This window comes from Quercus lobata, chromosome 2, assembly GCF_001633185.2.
Source record: "Quercus lobata isolate SW786 chromosome 2, ValleyOak3.0 Primary Assembly, whole genome shotgun sequence".
Taxonomy (NCBI): Eukaryota; Viridiplantae; Streptophyta; class Magnoliopsida; order Fagales; family Fagaceae; genus Quercus; species Quercus lobata.
In genome coordinates, this window is record NC_044905.1 from 46,872,903 (window position 1) to 46,892,154 (window position 19,252).

The following is a 19,252-nucleotide window of genomic DNA, read 5'->3' on the forward strand; positions in this document are numbered from 1 at the left end:
GTTTTTATACTTCTTAAATTCTTAATTTTGTTTGTCCCTTGCTTCCCTTAGTACATGTCTTGTGTGCTTTAGTTTTTCTTGTACTTGTTTTTCTAACAATGAATTTTATTATTTATCCAAAAAAAAAAGTCCCCAAAGCTGCATTCCAAACAAAGAATGCAACTTTGGAACTATTTGCTTACCAAAAGAAAGCAAGAGGAGGGATGTTCGGGGGAAGGGGGGAGCTCAACATAAAACTCTTACCTCCAAGGATAAGTACTTTCTACTAGAGGTAGTAAACCATACTCAACTTTATCCACAACCATAATCTAAGACTAAAAGACTGAATGGTGACTAAAAAGGAGGAACTTGGTGTAAGTCAAATATCATGGCAATTGAAAAGACACTTTGTTAGGCACTTTCCTAACCAAAATACTCTTCCATGAGAATTGGGTTCTCTACTAGCACCTCATAAACATTCATAATAAGAGTGGAGACTGAACTTACCATTACCGTTTAAAACCCATCTCATACAATAAGCTGCCCCAACAAAAGTAAATTTTGAATACAACAAATCCATTAGAGTCCAACAACTCCAATTCCCAATCATGAAAATCACAAATGAATCTCAAATTCCAATTACAAGGCCCCTCCTCCCCTTTAGAACTCAACAAAGAGAACACAGATGCATCCTTGCTCTCAGGATAAATTTTATCCTTAAAGGCTCCCTCACAAAAATAGTTCTTTTGTAACCTATATAACCTATCAATATTCTTTTTTTTTTTTTTTTTTTTTTGATAAGTTATATAACCTATCAATATTCTGTAAAATATTCATCATACATCAAATCAGGAATCATCTTGCCTTATTCTACTGTTGAAATCGTCTAACAAAAATGAAAAGTATATGATAGAGTATGAGCACAGCATAAATGGAATATGAAATAAAAGATTCCATAATGAAATGGAATATATGCTCAACGAAGTAAACTTTTTCTACAAAGCTATTTGCTTCAAAAAGTTGAGATTTGAAGATTAGTGAAAGAACATACTCAATTATTGCACCTGACCAGTCAGGAACTTCTGCTTGAAAACCTTTACCAGCCCGGACACCTGTTTTGTATGGTTCAGTGTCTCTTAACATCAACATAATTGGATTTGATTCACCTTTAGTTGATGCATGTCTACATCTGCCCATTTCACTAGCAATGCTTGGTGATTTTCTGGTATCTACTTCCTTTAGAATCTTACGCTTCTTTTTCAAACAAGAATAACAAAACCATTCATCAGTCGGTATTTTCTTCATACGCGGATTGAAGCAAGACACATGAAATGCCTCTTCACAAAGATCACAGATAAGCATGTTCAGTGTAGATTCTGAATGGCCACAAATCTTGCATGACTGGGAACAGCTGCCTCCACTACTAGTACCAGCATCTTCAGCAGAATCACAAGACTTGGTAGGCAAAACTCTTCTAACCAGCCCCTGGCTTCTGAGTATAGAAATGCATCTATCATTTTCTGAAAGTTGCCCCCCCTTGACCTCCGTCACCATTACACTCGATGAGGAGCACTCACCAGCGTCATCCACTTCAGTCGTCATGGAAGCTGAAACAAGTTCCAAATTTGATTTTGATGATGAGCAACTGTCATTCACACTGTCAACCTCTAAAATCTTTTGCATGGTATTTTTGAGTGCTGCATCAGAAACATGCCCTTCACCAACTGAACAGCCATTGATAGATTCTGACTTTAAAACATGGGACTCTTTATTGCATAAAAGAGGCGCCATGAGGGGTGATGCAACAGTCCCACTTTCATGCTCAACTTGAGAACCCACATGTTGCTCCTTGGCTGCCATGGAAGGTGCATCAGAACTTATGACCGAAAGGCAATCAGCACTTCTCTTTGTGTTTGCTGCAGCCTGAGGTGAAAGCATGTTGATTAAATTTCCACGTAGCTTCCTTCGCCTATATACAAAATTTGGTGCATAACTTTCAGACATTGTACTAACAGTTGATGGCTGCGCATAACTTCTTGGAAAATTTAAGGAACTTGGACTATCAGCATTCTCTTTTTCCTCTATCACTGATTCAGCTTTTCGGCACTGACCATGAGAGCGATTATCACAATTCGAACACATCTGCCAAGTTTCAGTGCCAGGCATCCAACCACATAAGATATCTTCTTTCCCACAATCAGATACAAAAAAACGAGCAGCTTCAATTGAGCTGGCAAGAGAACTCTCCATCAACATTTCACCTAAGACAATTTTTTTAATATCTGGCGTATATTTCTTTCCAACTCCCAAATGAAGACAATGATATACGCGTTCTATATTTCAAAATGAAAATTGCATCTAACATAGGAAGCAGCCACAAAATATCCTCCATTTATTGCATCAATCTTCCTGGCCATTATTCCAAAAAATAAAATAAAAGCAAGAAAAGGAAAAAAGAATATGAGTTCAAAGAGATAGAGCAAATGAGAGCAAAAAATTGTGGCCTCCTAGTAAATTATTTGTTTAAATCATACAAATTACATAAGAAATAAAAACTTCAATATATTGTGCTCCATCCCAATTTGTTTGTCTCTCCACTTTCCTTTATGGGATGTCCCATGATCGATTTCCACTTTCCAAAATTGCTATGCAAATTTATACAACTTCTCTAACTACTTTTTACTATCTGAGTAGAATAGAATAAAACACCAAACAAAGTGAGTAATTTGGGAAAGTATAGCTTTTATTTACTAACATTTGAAAGCAATAAACATGTCCCCTAAAACAGTTGGGCTAACAAAGATAGACAAACACAATGGGCTAGAGGAAATATATCTCAAACAATCCAAATTAGCACAGTTCAATTAGACGCCCATCTCACACCAAACAACTTGAAATTTTTTGATCCTGTAACAAGTAGATCCCAATTAATATCATCGAATGTTATTTAATGTTGACACCAAAATATTTTCCTAAATAAAATATTTTATCCATTATAATCAATACTCACTACTTGCCCAATCTTTATGTCTTGATTAACAAATCAGATAAAACTCATGCTCTAAATCTAGACACTTCACACCCATATTAAAAACTGCAATGATAGTGTCATTGGAACCGTTGACAAGTAGAGGACAACTAGCAAAGAAGAATTAGACACAAAATTATCGTGACCATAAGCAAATTCTCCAATGTATTTGTCAAGTCGACATATTCTGTCTTGGGCTGTAATTGAGCCAAGCTAAGCTAAGTATTGAATGTTTAAACTTGGCTTGAAAAGATTAACAATGTGGTCAAGATTGGGTAGAACTCACTTATGATATTCAAATTTGAGTTTGTTAAAAATTCAACTAGCTTGAACTTGACTTGCTTCATTAGTCAATGATGCAGGAGTGGGAAGACAGATTTATCATATTTTATTTGATTTTATGTATCAAGGGAAATTTTGCAATTTCCTAATATTCTGGAATGGACTATGCTAATAGTCCTTAGGTCTGTCTATAGTTTTATTTTAGTTTATTTATTTAGTTGGGTTTAGTAATAAAAGCCCAAGAGTCCAAGCCTTATTAAGTTTTTGAGGAATCGTAATTCTACTAGGAATAAGTATTAGACTTATACTTAAAAGGTTGTAATGCTTTCTATTGAAGATGAAGATTAATAATATATTTTCAATGTGATTGATGATGGGGTGCCTAAGCGACCTGCAAACTCAGGGACACGAGGTCTTAGGGAGCTTAAGGGGCTTATTTCGAATGACAATTATGATGGTGTCTCTTCTAGGAGTAGGAGCAAAGCTTCTTCGACTGCTGTGGGGGTTGTTGGTAGTTTTAAATGACTCTACAACTACTTTCTTGGAATGTAAGGGGGCTTTGTAAGAATCTTCTAAAAGAGTGGAAGTGTGATATTGTATGTTTTCAAGAAACGAAAATATCTTCTATCTACGTTGCCTTTGTTCGGAGTTTATGGGGTAGTCCTTTCATTGATTGGGCTATTTTGGATACTTTTCAGACTTTGGGAGGAGTCTCGCTGATTTGGGACAAGAGAGTTTTTGAAAAGATGGATGTAATTGTTGACAGTTTTCTGTCAATGTCTTATTGAGAGGAGTGGTGGATGACTTTGTTTAGGCTTGTACAGGTGTGTATGGGCCCCAATGACAATGGACAGCGGTCTATTTTGTGGGAGGAATTATCACGGGTGCGTGCCAGGTGGCCCATTGCATGGTGCTTAGTAGGTGATTTCAATATTTTTTGATAAGTAATAAAGATTTATTGATAACGAAAAGAGAGAGACACCTAAGTACACAGGGGCGTACAAATCAATTACATAGATTACATTGATTTCAATATTATCAGGTACCCCAATGAAAGGCTTGGCTATGAGTCTTTTAGCCCTGCTATGTTTGCATTCTCGGATTTTATAGAGTAATTCTTTAGTTAATTTACCATTAGAGGGGGCTTCCTTCACTTGGTTTAGAGATTTTGGTCTTCCTTCTATGTCAAGAATTGACATGGCTTTGGTTTCTCTAGATTGGGAGGAACATTTTGAGAATGTATCCCAACAAGTGCTTCCTCTTGTTATTTCAGACCACTACCCGCTTTTGTTGGAAGCTGGTGTTGTTCGACGAGGTTGAAGTGCCTTTAAATTTGAAAATATGTGGTTAAAAGTTGAGGATTTTGTTGATAGAGTTCAGCAATGGTGGAATGAGTACAGTTTTGCGGGCTCTCCAAGTTTCATTTTGGCACAAAAATTGAAGGCTCTGAGAGCAGATTTAAAAAAGTGAAATAGGGAGAAGTTTGGTGCTTTGGTTTAGATGCTAGAGAGGAGTTGGTGGGTCTATCAAATGAGGATCAAATTCGTCGTATTCAACTCAAAGCAGACATAGAACAATTGGCTTCTCTTGAGGAGATTTCCTAGAGACAAAAAGTCTCATGCCTTGTATGTGAATGAGGGAAAAAATAATACTCGTTTCTTTCTTAAATTAGCAAACTCACATAGAAATGCTAGTCAAATTAAGAGGATCGAGGTGGATGGTGTTCTTTATGAGGATGAGACTGAAGTGCGGTCTCAGTTAGTTCTCTTCTATTAGGGGTTATATGAGGAAACTGAGGTGGGACACCCTACTATGGATGGGTTAGATTTTGCATGTATTGAAGAGGATGAGAGTTTGTCCTTAGAGAAGGAGTTCACAAAGGAGGAAGTCATCCAAGTCTTGAGGGAGATGAAGGGTGATAAAGCCCCTAGTCCTGATGGTTTCACCATGGATTTTTTTGATTATTTTCATTGGCACTCTATGTTTGAACAGTCTATGAATGCTTCATTTCTCACTTTAATTCCTAAGAAGTGTAATGCCGTTAACATTAAGGATTTTTGCCCTATCAGTTTGGTGGGTAGTGTGTACAAGCTGCTATCCAAGGTGTTGGCTAACAGGTTGAGGGAGGTTTTGGATAATCTCATCTCTAAGACTCAAAATTCATTTGTTGGCGAAAGACAGGTTCTTGATTTAGTGCTTGTTGCAAATGAATGCCTGGACAGTAGGTTGAAGAGCCGATTACCATGTGTGGTTTGCAAGCTTGATATTGAAAAGGCATACGACCATATGAACTAGGAGGGTTTTATCTGTTGGGCCAAATGGACTTTGGGTTGAAATGGAGGGGGTGGATTAAGGCTTGTGTTATTTCTGTCCATTTTTCAGTCTTGGTGAATGGATCCCTTGAAGATTTTTTCTAAAGCTCTCGTGAGTTGAGACAAGGTGACCCATTATCCCCGTTTTGTTTCTCTTGATAATAGAGGTTTTAAGTAGACTTTTGAAGAAGACAGAGGAGAGTAATCTTATTTGGGGTTTTCATGTGGGGGCAGTGAAGTCTGTCGATGTGCATATTTCTCATTTGTTGTTTGCTGATAACACTATCTTATTTTGTGATGCTTCTAGGGAACAGATGTTGTTCAGAAGGTTGGCGTTGTCTTGTTTTCAATCTTTTACGGGTTTGAAGGTCAATGTTGGGAAAAGTGAGATTGTCCCTGTTGGGGAAGTGAATAATCTAGATGCACTAGCTAATATTCTTCATTGTAGAGTGGGTAGTTTGCCTATGAAATATTTGGGGATGCCATTGGGAACCTCTTTTAAGACAGCTTCGATTTGGAATCCTATTTTGAAGAAGATGGAGAAGCAACTATCAGGGTGGAAGCGTCTATATTTATCTAAAAGTGGTAGGCTCATGTTACTGAAGAGTACTCTCTCAAGTCTTCCAATGTACTTTTTATCTCTTTTTACTATTCCTAAAGTTGTGGCTGCTAGATTGGAAAGTATTTAGAAGAATTTTCTTTGGGGGTCTTCCAAGGGGAGTTTCAAATACCCTTCGGTGGCTTGCGAAAATGTGTGTTTACCCACCGAATTTGGTGGTATGGGGATAAGAAGTGTGATGTCGTTTAATCAAGCTTTATTAGGGAAATGGTTGTGGAGGTATGGTCATGAAGTTACCCATCTTTGGCAAAGAGTTATTTTCACAAAATATGGTGAGGGTCAAGGGGAGTGGAGTACTAAAGTTTGTAGGAGGACTTGTGGATATGGCCTTTGGAGAAGCATTCATGAAGGGTGGGAGAGCTTTTCTAAGCATTTGTCTTTTGTAGTGGGTGAAGACACTCGTATTTGCTTCTGGCATGATAGGTGGATTGGTGATAATACCCTAAAAAATCTCTATCTTGAGCTCTATGTGTGTTCAGCTGCCAAGGATGCTTGTATCTCTGAGGTTTTGTAGATTCCCAAAGGGGGTACTATTAAAGTGTGGGATTTAAGGTTTTATAGAGCTTTTGAAGACTTGGAGCTAGCTGCATCTTATTCTCTACTTCAGTTCATCCAAACTCATATTCCTCAGGGTGATAAGGGAGATACTCTTTGTTGGCGGCTAAAGGTGATGGTAAGTTTGACACCCAATCTTATTACCATGCGATTCAGGGTACTCCGAATTCTTTGTTTCCTAGAAGGGTGTTTGGAAACCAAAGGTTCCTAAGCGTATGGCTTTCTTTTTGTGGATAACTGCTCATGATCGGATTCTCACTTTGGATAATCTCATGCTTAGGGGTCACACTTTGGCAAATCAGTGTTGTACGTGTTGTTGTGACAAGAAGTCAGTGGACCCCTTCTTCATTGTCTTGTTACACACACCTTATGGACTTTTATGCTTCAGGCTTTTGGTATTCATTGGGTTATGCCAGAATCAGTGGCGGGATTGTTATCTTGTTGGCATCAGTGGCTTGGGAAGCATAATTCGAACATTTGGAATTTGGTTCTAGGGTGCTTAATGTGGATTGTTTGGTTTGAACCAAACCGTCACTCATTTGAAGACATTGAGAAGACGTTGAATGAAATAAAGGTTTTATGCCAGCGTAGTCTTTTTGAGTGGTCTCGTTGTTGGGGTTTTACTGATTATTGTTCTCTCTCTAAGTTTATGTCTTCTCTTAGATTAGTTTCCTAATGAGCCTATTTTTTGCTGTTTGTTTTATCTCTTTCTTGTTGTTCATCATCATGAACAACTTGTAGTCTTCCTTATTTTTTCATTAATAATAGTTTCTCTGATTACCTATCAAAAAAAAGAATTTAAGAGCTATGAAGCTTTCTTTTATGGTTTGTGTGATGCAAACTTCTTCAAGGTGTGATGCTTAGGAAGTCTAGGTGTGATACCTAGAAAGCTATCTTTTTCTTTAATTTTACTATTCTCGGTTACTGTTCACATCACTATTCATGGCACCCAAATTCTGATTGTTCTCCTTTGTTTCATCCCAAACCCTACTAATCCTTGTCCCCTTTGAAAGCCCTACAATCCCTATTATTTTCCATCCTTTTCCCCACCAAAAACTAACCATAAACCCTCAAAACCTAAGTGCTACCAGATCTGCCAAGAAGTTCTAAATCAGATTTTGTCGTTCCTCCTTGTCCTACATTAGTCAAGAGATCAAACCAAGCACTAGCTCAAGCTCAATCCTATAAACAAGCTTTGTTCATGTAGAAAAATTCTGTAACAAAAAGAAATTCAAGTTAATATAATAAAAGTCTAAATAAATAACTGCCTAAAGAGTATAAGGGTGCATTTGGCAGAGTTGTTAAACAATTCATTTTCAGTTTTTAAACAACATTACTCATATTTCTACACACTTTTTCACCCACACGTATTTCAAAAAACTACAAATAATATTACTCAAACTCCTCTACCAAACGAGTCCTAAAATGCAAAAGTTATAGTTTCTACATAAAAATATAGGGCTGTAAATTAGTTGAGTTGAGCCACATGTTTAGATATTTTAAAGGTTTTCCTAAAGCCCATAACTAACCATATTAAAGAGCTTAAGGCTTCGTTTAGGAGTTCATAAGGGAATGGAATGGAATGATCATAAGAGAATGGAAAAGAATGTATTTAAGCAAGGGAAATAAATGGAAAAGAATGGAATGGGATGAAATTAAGTAACCTTGATTGGATGTTTTAAAATAAAGGAATGGAAATGAATAAAAATGAATAGAATGTAAGTAATCTTGTTTGGGAGTAATATAAAGGAAATGAAATTGATTTATTTTATGACAATATTACTATTAGACCTTTATTTTAAAATAAATGGTTGAATATATAGGGGTATTTTGGAAGTTTTAGCTAAAAATTCATTAAATCTAATTTCATTCCCTCCTAATTTCGGGAGAATGAAAATTTGAGGTTTTAAAGAAATGGAGAGGAATGAGTGTTCTTTTCTACCCATTCCATTCCCTCCCACTCAAACTCCCAAACAAGGGAATAAATTTTCTATTCCCTCTATTAAAACTCCCAAACAAAGGAAGGGAAGAATATTCTAAAATTATTTTTTTCATTTTTTTTCATTTAATTCCATTTCCTCCTCCCAAACAAGGGCTAAGTCAAGCCTGGGCATGACTTGTTTAAATTCAATAGAACGTCTCCTAACAAACCCATTTATTTCCTAACCACTACCCTTTTACCTTTTATCTTTAACTATATCAAATTTCAAATTTCATAATATAAAATACCCACCCACCCCCCCCCCAAAAAAAAAAAGCTAATAATAATAATGGGGTCACTCCTAAATATCACTTTAAAAGAGATTAAAACCCTCATTTACACTATTTTTGTGGTTAAAATGGGTAAAATTTACATTACATGATAAATTTTCATCATTTCAACTTATTTTCAGTAAATGGTTGATTAATTTAGTTGTGTTCAGAAGTTTTCTATTCCCCAGATTTGTAAAAATGAATAAATAGGCAAAAGGAAAGATAAATATCTCGAAAAAAAAAAAAATTGTGAACACATTTTCAAGAATCATTCACACAATTTATATTAGAAACAACTTTAAAAAAAAAAAAAAAAAAAAAGTTATATTTATTTTTTCTTTCCTGTTAAGGAGAAACAAAATTGCTAAAAATAGTATGTTCCCAATTTTATTTTATTTTTTGGCTTGGTCAATTTAGCCCAAAGGGCTTTTTTTTTTTTTTTTTTTTTTTTTTTGAAAAGTAAATATCTCATTGATTAAATGTTTAAGGGCATTACCCATGTATGCAGGGCGTATACAAAAGGTTCATCAACATACAACTATCAAGCACCTCAGGCAAATTGGCAAAAGAGAATATATCGGAAAAATTCATCCAGTCAAATAAACTTAATAAGAACTACATATAGTATACAGATTTCAAAATTCTAGCATTTCTCTCTCTCCAAATGCACCGCATGCGACAATGCGGGATCACATTCCAAATTGCTATATCACTGCATCTACCAAAATTGCCTTGCCAAGCTGCTAAACGCTCCACAACCCCCTTTGGCATACCCCATTGAACCACAAAAAGATAAAACACCATGCTCCAAAGCTTTCAAGTTTTTCATATATGTTACATATTAGGCCCTGTCCACTGTGCAACCTGGGAAACTCATTTTTGAATTTTAGGATTCATAAGATGTATCAAGATGTGTATGATGGGTATTGGTATATGGTGACAAAATAGTCTCCTGAAAATTGTTTGTGCTTCTTTAATATTAGGAAATATGGCTCATTACCTATCCCAAAAGTGAGGTCACAAATGATGACCATCAAATATGGTTCTAAGCTTACAAGTCCATCTTCTTACCCCTAGATCTACCCTTTTGGACCTTTTTTTGCAGATCATTTGAGTAGGACCGGCATCAGTTAAACAACGACTTTGAGGAGTTTTAATCAAGCTCTATTAACTACTGGGGAAGTGGATATGACATTTTGGGATAGATGCAACACATCTATGGAGACAGGTGATTGATATGAACTATGGGGAGGAATGTGGCGGCTGAACTTCAAGCTCAGTGAGAGCACCTCATGGGTGTAGCTTTTGGAGGAGTATTGCGTAAAATGGGACACTTTTCAGTAAAATTTGTCTTTTGTGTTGGGAGACGGCACTCGTTTAAGGTTCGTCCATGATGTTTGGTGTAGAAATCATTCTCCAAAAGAGTTGTACCCTGGCTTGTATGCTTGCTTGCTTGATCAGAATGCATCAATCCATTCAATCATGGAGATTCCGGTAGGTGGGAAGGCCAAATCTGGAATATACAGAGGTTTTCATGATTGGGAGTAGGAGTCAGTTGGTTCTTTCTTAGACCTAGGAGGAGGGTGTGACAAGATGTAATGGATATTGAAAGAGAGCAAAGCATTTAGTGTTCGCCCTTGTTATGAGGCTCTCCATGGTGCACCGAATAGCTCTTTCCCATGGAAGAGTGTTTTGTGTGGTGATGCTCCCAAGAGGATCTCTTTTTCTAATTTAGCTAACCATTTTTCAAAACACTCGCATCTAATTATCTAATTTATACGCCATTTCATTAAAATATCAATATTTATTGATTTTTTTTTAATCGTTTCTCTCTCTTCACACCCAACAATCACCATCCACTCTCTTCCTTCACCCTCGAGAAATGCATAGAAATAATAAAATAAAATAAAATCATTTTGCATAAGCTATAATGACTTGTATATTTTCACAAGCACTATAGCAAAATTCCATTTTGCATAACTAGTTCATAATTTGATATGGGTGATTTTTGGGCTTCATTTGCTATATTTTGGGCTTTATGATATTTTACATGAGTTGGTGCGAATGCTCTTATCAGTTGGGTGGTGTTATCAAGGGTGATTGATGGAGTTAGTGTTTAGAACTTTTGGGATTCCTAGGGTGTGTTACCGAGGAGGAGGGTGATTGATCTTGGAGGAATTGGTTTGGGAGACACTCTTCGGCGATCTGGAACATCATTCATTCCGCTATGTTTGATTATGGAAAGAGAGAATACAAACAAATCAACTGGAGCACTTTATTATTTGATTGGTCTCAAAGTATACAAAATCACTTCTTCTTTGTGTATAATTTTTTTGTAATTCTTTTACGTTACATAGTGCTTATCATCATGATGAGCATGACATAATCTATTTAATTAAACAAATTTTTTTTTAAAAGCATATTTTTAATTAATCTATTGTCAAGATTACAGTCTAATTAAGGCGGCCAAGAAAGCACGGACACGGCAATTTGCCTACCGTGCCCGTGTCGTAAGGGTACGCATTGGGCACGGCTGCACGCGTGTCCTTCCCGGCCGGAACACAGCGAGAAGAGGAGAAAAAATTAAAAATTAAAAATCCTAACCTGAAACGCTGCGTTTTGAGAGTATCCCTTGCACCCAAAATCAGTTTCCTCTCTCTCGATCTCTCTCCTTCTCTCAGTATCACTCTCGAACGCCGACCTCCTCTGCCTCTTCTTCTTCTTTTTCTCAGACCGATCTCTTCTTCTTCTTCTTCTTCTTTGGGAGAGCTGATCAGCCGATCTTCTTCCCTCTTCTGCGTTTTCTTCTTCTATTTCTAAATATGTGCTTATGTATTTAATACTTTACAGTTTTCCCCTTTTGCCCCACTCGGGAATTGGCATGGCAGCCAAGTGTTTCAATAATTTTTTTTTTTTTTTTTTTTTTGAGCATTGGCCTTTGTCTGTGATAATAAATTAACAAGACTTAGTTATAGTATTTAAGTGTTGTTACTTAAGTTTAACTTTTAAAATTCTGTCATATGAATTTTTTCTTATAAGATGAAAATATATTTTTTAATTAAGTAACCACATTGTTAAATTTTAAGAGAAAAATTTAAGAAACAACACTTAAAGTACTGTACTTAAATTTTGTCTTAACTTAATATTGATTAATAAAACAATAAATACATACCCCTCAAAAAAAAAAAATAAATACATAACATAATTTTTAATTATTTTGCATTTTATTATCAAGATATAAAGTAGACGCATGTATATATTATTAGTAGTTAGGTTTTAATATTCCAAGTCTTTCTTAGACGTGGCAAAACGAACGGATCGGGCCAGGTTAATCGGGTTTGCTGGTCAAACGGGATATTTTTAAATAGGTCAATCGAGTTGCGGGGTCAGGTCGGGTTTACCCATATTTTTCAAACAAGTTTTTTTTTTTTTCAATTACAAAAACAAATCAATGACAACCTGTTTAGAGAGAATGAGTAAAATCAATTAAGCAAATGAATTACACTTAATGCCACTTGTTAATATCTTTCCAATTCTGATAGTTTTGAGCATGACAAAAATTATTTATAGTCATAAATTCATTATGGAAAAAGTCTTCAATGTTAATTGTGGGGCCCAATAGTTTATGGGCCGGGCCCGTTTACTCGTAGGGAGTCCAAAGGCCCAAGCCGAAGAGAGCTGTGGCCCAAGGCCAATAATGTAGAGTATAGGATAGCCTTAAGATACCGCCGAGAACCGCTCAGTCCTCGGCAAACCCAAAGTCCCACCGAAGAGAAGGGCAAAAACGGTATAGGACTAAGTTTGAAAGGAAATCTAAAATATCCGGGGAAAGCTGCCCTTACTGCCATTCAATGCTCTGCACCTGACAGAGCTGCATTCTTTGGCTTTTACAACCACCCCCAATGACTTTAGGTATGAGCTAATGGGACAAGTATCAGTCTAGGAAAGTTTAACCCTACACGTGGACGAAGGACAGCGAACACAGGCCAATATAAAAGGGAAAATAAGTGTCCTAGGGAAGGGGCTGGGAAAAGTGGCCAAAAACTAGAGCCTCCCAGCCCACCTCCAGGAGAAGGACTCCAGGGGTGAAGGAAACTTAACCACGCATGAACACCACGAAAAACCCACCACCTGGTGACTAAGGCCTAGCCTTCCAAACCCATGCTCTACAAATGATATTGTTTGGGCCTTTTTACGTGCGAACCCAACACCGCTACGGTTCGTTACGAATCGTGTCCTTACATTAATGATTCACTATCAAAATGCATATAGTTACAAGTTTACATCTTCAAAAAGAGATAGATCTTAAAAAAAACAAAACAAGTAAGCCAGCAAAGTAGCAAGTTATCGATCTTCTTAAGTGCACATGTTCTTGTTACATTTAAAATATAGTAAAGTTAGATTACTTAGAAAGATAAACTAAACAAAAAAAGATTTAAAAATAAACATAACATATTCAGTAAAGAAGAATAAGTAAATATTTTATAAAAATTACACCTCAATCTCAATTTACTCAACGTTAGTAGCAGACTCAGCACTGCAAATATTCATACTTGCAAATTGTAATTCTAGTTGGCCAATTTCGTCAGCATCTTCATCTACAATACAATATTTTAATATAACTTAATGTACCATGAAAGCAAATCAATAAAGAATTAAAATTGTATAATTATGACTATAAAAAAAAAATTAAATTACCTTCAAATCCATATAGCCAACTTTTAGTACACAACGTAGTTTACACATTCTTAAGTAAAAGACGTGATCAATACGGAGTAAGAATTTTTTTTCCCAGTGCTAAAACTTGATTCAGAAGCAACAGTGGTTATTGAAATGCTCATGAGATCCCGTGTCATTAAAGAGAGCTCTGAAAATCAATTGTAATGTTCTTTCCACCAAGAGAGAACTTCCAACTTTGAATTTTTCTTTTTGTTAAGTCTAAGCTCTTCTAAATACAAGTCCAACTGAGATTTTTTTGTTTTGGCACCACGTCCACTTTCATAATGATCAAATTCCTAACATTAAAAAAAATTGCAATAAAAAATAATACCACACAACATTACAATCTTTATTATTAAAAAAACATAGCGCAACATATACCAAACAAAATGCAATTCACTTATATCATCTTCCTTATCTTCTAATACAACTCAGCTGAATCTGAATGAGATATATATATATATATATATATATATATTTTTTTTAATGGTTGTCTTGACTACTGATGAGTGATGACTCTTCACTTCTTGACAGCCTTGGCCAACCCTTGTCTTGTCTCTAGTGTAAGTTGTAACATGTTGTAGGCAAGGCAAGCACAGAAGCTAGGCAGCCTAGGCTAGCTAGCTCTTATTGGTACTTTTGATGATTTTTTTTTTTTTTTTTTTTTGCTTGGTGGTACTTTTGATGAATTAAATAGTCATTTTTTATAATATATTAATTATTAGTTTTGATACTTTGTGCTTTATGCACCTAGTATCATAACGTAATTAAAATATTATTTTAGCAAATTTTTTTAACAAGTCGAGTCACAGGTTATCCGGGTCGGGTTGACCTGCAAAAAAATTGGGTCGGGTCACGGGTCAACCCGTTTTTGCTTCGGGTCAAAAAAATCGAGTTCAGGTCAGGTATTTTTTCGGGTCTGGTTAGGTCAGGTCAGAAAATTCTAGCCCCGTATTGCCATGTCTAGTCTTTCTTGACTCTCAAGGTCTTTCCCTAAATCTTGTCACTCTCTTGCCCTAAATCTCTCATCCAGCTAATCTAATCCACAAACTTCAACTTTGCTTTCTATCTCTATTACCACATTCACCACAACCGTGCAGATCTAAACCTTTATATCTACCTTTAGGGTGTGTTTGTTTGGAGGTGAAATAAAGTGGATGGAAAACTTTGGAGAGAAAATAGGAAGGGAAACTTTTTGGATTGTGTTTGGTTGGGTGAGGATGAAGAAAAATAAATGATGGGGCTCAGGTCTTTTCTCCCCGAGCCCCCCAAAAAGTTTTCTCTCCAAAGTTTTCTCCCCAAGTTGGAGAGAAAACTAAAGGGAGAAAATGAAGCTACTTAATGGACAAAAATGTCCATGTACAATTGCACATGGGCAATTCATCCAATTCCTTCCACTTTTTTTTTTCTTTTCTTTTCTTTTCCTTTCCTGGGCTAGACATTGCCTTCTTCTTCTTCCTTTTTTTTTTTTTGGATTTCCTAGGCATTGCCTTCTTCTTTTTCTTCTTTTTTCTTTTTTTTTTTTTTAACTAGACATGATTTTTATTTTTTTAATAAATTGGGTGATTTTTTTTTGATTGTTTGTCACTTTTTTGTTTTAATTGGCCATCATTTTTTAACAAGGGTATATGAGTAAATTTATACAAACTCACTTTTTCCATTCTTCCACTTTTCCACTCCCAACCAAACAAAAATGAGAGAAATTAAAATCTTTTCTATCCTCCCACTTTTCTATCCTTCCATCATTTTTCATCCTTTCACTTTTTCAGCCCTCCAACCAAACAAACCCTTATTGTCAAACCCTCTATTTTTCTTCTTGTAATAGATTTTCTTTTGGGTTTTTGAGTTTGTGGTCTGGGGATTTTCCCCAAAACCTTCCCTTTGTAGAGTGTCTATGTCTCATTAAAATGAGATGGTAAAAGCACTAAGTGCTGAAACCAACAAATTAAAATGTTTTAGCAAACCTATGAAGTTGAAGGCAAATGAGAAAATTGTAGAAGTGTTGTATAATATAGGGCTGGTGGGAAAGCTATTAGCAAACAGGAATATCAACAAAAACACAGTTAAAGTCATCATTTGAGAACTCACCTGCCAAACTTTGGAAAATCATTTACTCATGTCACTTCAAAACCATTATGCTTAGGTAACTTCTACCAACTTCCCACTCCCAACAAACCAAATACTTAACCTAGTTACAAAAATCAAAACTCCCTTAATGAATTCCTTGTCCTCACAGCCTTTAACACCATTATTCCCATGGATGCAGAAATCTCTGAAAATACTAACCCCAATATCCCAACTCAAACCCAAACCCAAACACTTAACGGTTCCCAAGACATCCATCAAACCAAAACCAAAAACCCATTACAAAATACCTATGAACCTAACAGCCCCAAAATTATCCAATGGACCCCACTCTCTCCTAAAGAACCTAATGAATGCAAAGCAAACTAGGACTTACCAAACCCCGCTCTTCTTATTGGGCTTTCAAAAGCCCAAAGCAATATGCTTTCTTGGATTGCTTATTATAATGAAGGTGAGGCTAGTTCAATAGATGGGCTTAATACAAGAGGTTCCAAAGAAATTCTAAAGCATCCACCCAGTAGCGAGAAAGAGATTAAGTCAGGGATGAAAAGAAGACTAGAAGCCAAGGATGATACAATTAATAGATGGGTGATCAAACTCTCAAAAGTGGGGTTTGGTTTGCTTAAAACTAACCCACAAATTGTTGGTCCCAATGAAAAAATGCAAATGGAAGTCCTTAACAGGAACAGTCTCAGAGGTAAGAAGAATATGAGAGCACTATCCAGAAATCGATCATATCTCCATTAATACACCTCTCCACAAGTGGTAAGCCCTGATAACTCTTAAACTTCTCTCAATTTATCTTCCCCTAAATCCAAAATGGCTAAGGAGGTGGGCTTTATCATGCCCCTACCCTAGCGATGATTGTCCCATCTTGGAATTGTCGTGGCTTGGATCGGGCCTTGGCAAAAAGAACCCTTTGAGCATTAATAAGGGATATTGGTCCAGATGTAATCTTCTTATCTAAAACTAAGGTTCCCATTGGCAAATTTAAGAAGTTTTTTGAATCAGTGGGGTTTTATAATTTGGAATATGTCAATCCTAAGAGAAGGGTGGTCTAGTTGTTGGCTAGAGAAATGTTATTGACCTTGAGATTACTTCAACTTGTAGTAATGTGATTGATGGTTTAATATTCTTTGACCTGGTGAATGAACCATGGTCATTATCCTTTGTATATGACCCAATAAAAATAACAGAGGCCCTTTTTTGGGATGTAGTGGAGAAAGTGGGGGATTCCTTTAAAGGGGGATGGCTTTGCATTAGGGACTTCAATCATGTTTTCACTCAAGCAGATAAATAAGGGGGTAGGACGGTTGCAGTCCTCCAAGGGGGGTCCAAATGAAGTGATTGAAAAAAGTGACTTTATTGACTTGTAATTTTTTGGAAACCCATATACAAGGTCTAACAAAAGAGAGGGCTTGGCAAATATTAAGGAAAGGCTTGTTAGAGCTTTTGCAAATAAGAGATGGAGACTAATCTTCCCCAGAGCCACTGTTTGACACATCCCAGCCTCCTTATCTGACTACTCCCCTATTATTTTGATTTCAGAAGGTGAACAAAGACAATTCAAGAGACCATTCAAATTTGTGGAAGCATGGACAAGAGATGAGACTAGCTCCTTTGTGGTGGAGAAAGTTTGGAAAGAAAGTTTAAATGGAACCCCAATGTTTGAAGTCTACAAGAAGATCAAAGAAACAAAAAATGAATTCCGAAAATGGAATAGAGAATGGTTTGGAAATATCCATACTAAAATTAAAGAGAAATGGGATCTTTTTTAGCAAGTTCAAAAGGAAGAACCAACTTCAAAAAATTTGGTGAAAGAAGCTACTATAAATTTAGAACTTCATGAGTGGTTGATCAGGGAGGAAACATTATGGAGACAGAAATCAAGGATCAAATGGGCAATGGTAGCAGAACTAAATACTAAACTTTTTTCACCTTTCAACAATTGTTAGAAGAAGAAGGAATGCAATAGACTTTTTAAAGAACTAGCATGGGAATTGGATTTTAGGCAGGGACGAAATTGGTGAATGCTTTGTGAATTTTTTTTATTGATCTATTCACTTCCTCTAACCCTTCAATCCCAAACAATTTTGAAGAACTTGTCACCCCTTCATTGTCCCATGAAGATGTTGAGCTGTTAACTGGTCTGCCCTCAACAGATGAAATTAAAAAAAAAAAAAAAGTTGTGTTTAGTGTGGGATCCAACAATGCCCCTGGTCTAGATAGGATGTCAGCCCTTTTCTTCAAGACTTACTGCTATGTTTAGTGTGTGATCCAACAATGCCCCTGGTCAAGATGGGATGTTAGCCCTTTTCTTCAAGACTTACTGGAAAGTCATTGGAGGAGAAATATTTGAAGCAATCTCGAGTTTTTTTACCTGGGGTTACATGGTTAAAGAGATCAATCACTCATTTATTGTTGTTATCCCCAAAGGCAACAATGCAGCATCTGTAAACCAATACAGGGCAATCAGCCTTTTTAATGTGCTATATAAAACAATATCCAAAATCGTTGCCAATAGGATCAAGCAGATTTTACATAAATTGATTTCCCCATGGCAAATAGCATTCATACTGGGTAGGAAAATACAAGAAGATACGTTCCTGGCACAAGAAATCCTTCATGCAATGAAGAACAAGAAAGGAAAAACGAGTCGGATGGCTCTTAAAATAGATATGGAAAAGGCTTACGACAAATTGGAATGGGGATTTTTGGAAAAAGTCTTGCAATGTTTTGGATTTCCTAACTCTTGGATCCAATGAGTAATGCAATGTGTTTCAACAACTTCCTTTTCCATTCTCATCAATGGAAGTCCATATGGTTTCTTCAAGTCACAGAGAGGAGTGAGGCAAGGTGATCCCCTTTCTCCTTTTCTTTTTGTTCTTACTGCGGAGGTCTTAGCCCGATTGATTGAAAGGGAAGCCTATAGTAATGGAATCAAAGGATTTAAGCTTGCTAGGGACTTGATGCCTATAACCCACCTACAGTTTGCAGATGACTTATTTACTTTTGCCTTTGACAATGAGGAAAATTTGGAGAAAATCAAATACTGCTTGGAAATATTTTCTGAATGGTCTGGACAAAAGGTTAATTTTACAAAGTCAGTTATTATATTCAACAAAAATACCCCACATAGCCTTAAAACACGCTTGGCCAATTCCATAGGTATCAATGCCTCGAATAGGAAGGAAAAATATCTTGGCATTCCTATTATATTAGGTAGAGATAAAAAAGCAGCAGCGGAGGAAGTGATTGAAAAAGTCAGGCAAAGGCTTCAAGGTTGGAAAATGAAAACTCTCTCTTAAGCTAGTAGAACCACTCTAATACCCTCAGTGGCTTCATCAATTTTAGTCTATCAAGCTTCATCTCTTATCCTGCCATCTCAAGTATGTTCAAAGTTAGATGCTAATAATAAAA

At 36.3% G+C, this 19,252-nt stretch overlaps 1 protein-coding gene across 3 annotated transcripts in view; it reads right to left on the reverse strand.

Moving 5' to 3' along the window:
* Positions 1-11,830, reverse strand: part of LOC115975712 — a 32,085-nt gene extending 20,255 nt beyond the window's left edge. For 2 of the 3 annotated variants that reach the window (XM_031096612.1, XM_031096609.1), the window contains exons 1-2: positions 11,633-11,830; positions 1,031-2,388 (exon numbers count right to left, since the gene is read on the reverse strand). In XM_031096612.1, coding sequence (XP_030952472.1) covers positions 1,031-2,235 — 1,205 coding nt within the window. In that variant the 5' untranslated portion in view covers positions 2,236-2,388; positions 11,633-11,830. The remainder of the gene's footprint in view (positions 1-1,030; positions 2,389-11,632) is intronic. The other variant, XM_031096611.1, reaches the window with a different exon arrangement.
* Positions 11,831-19,252: the final 7,422 nt, after the last annotated feature.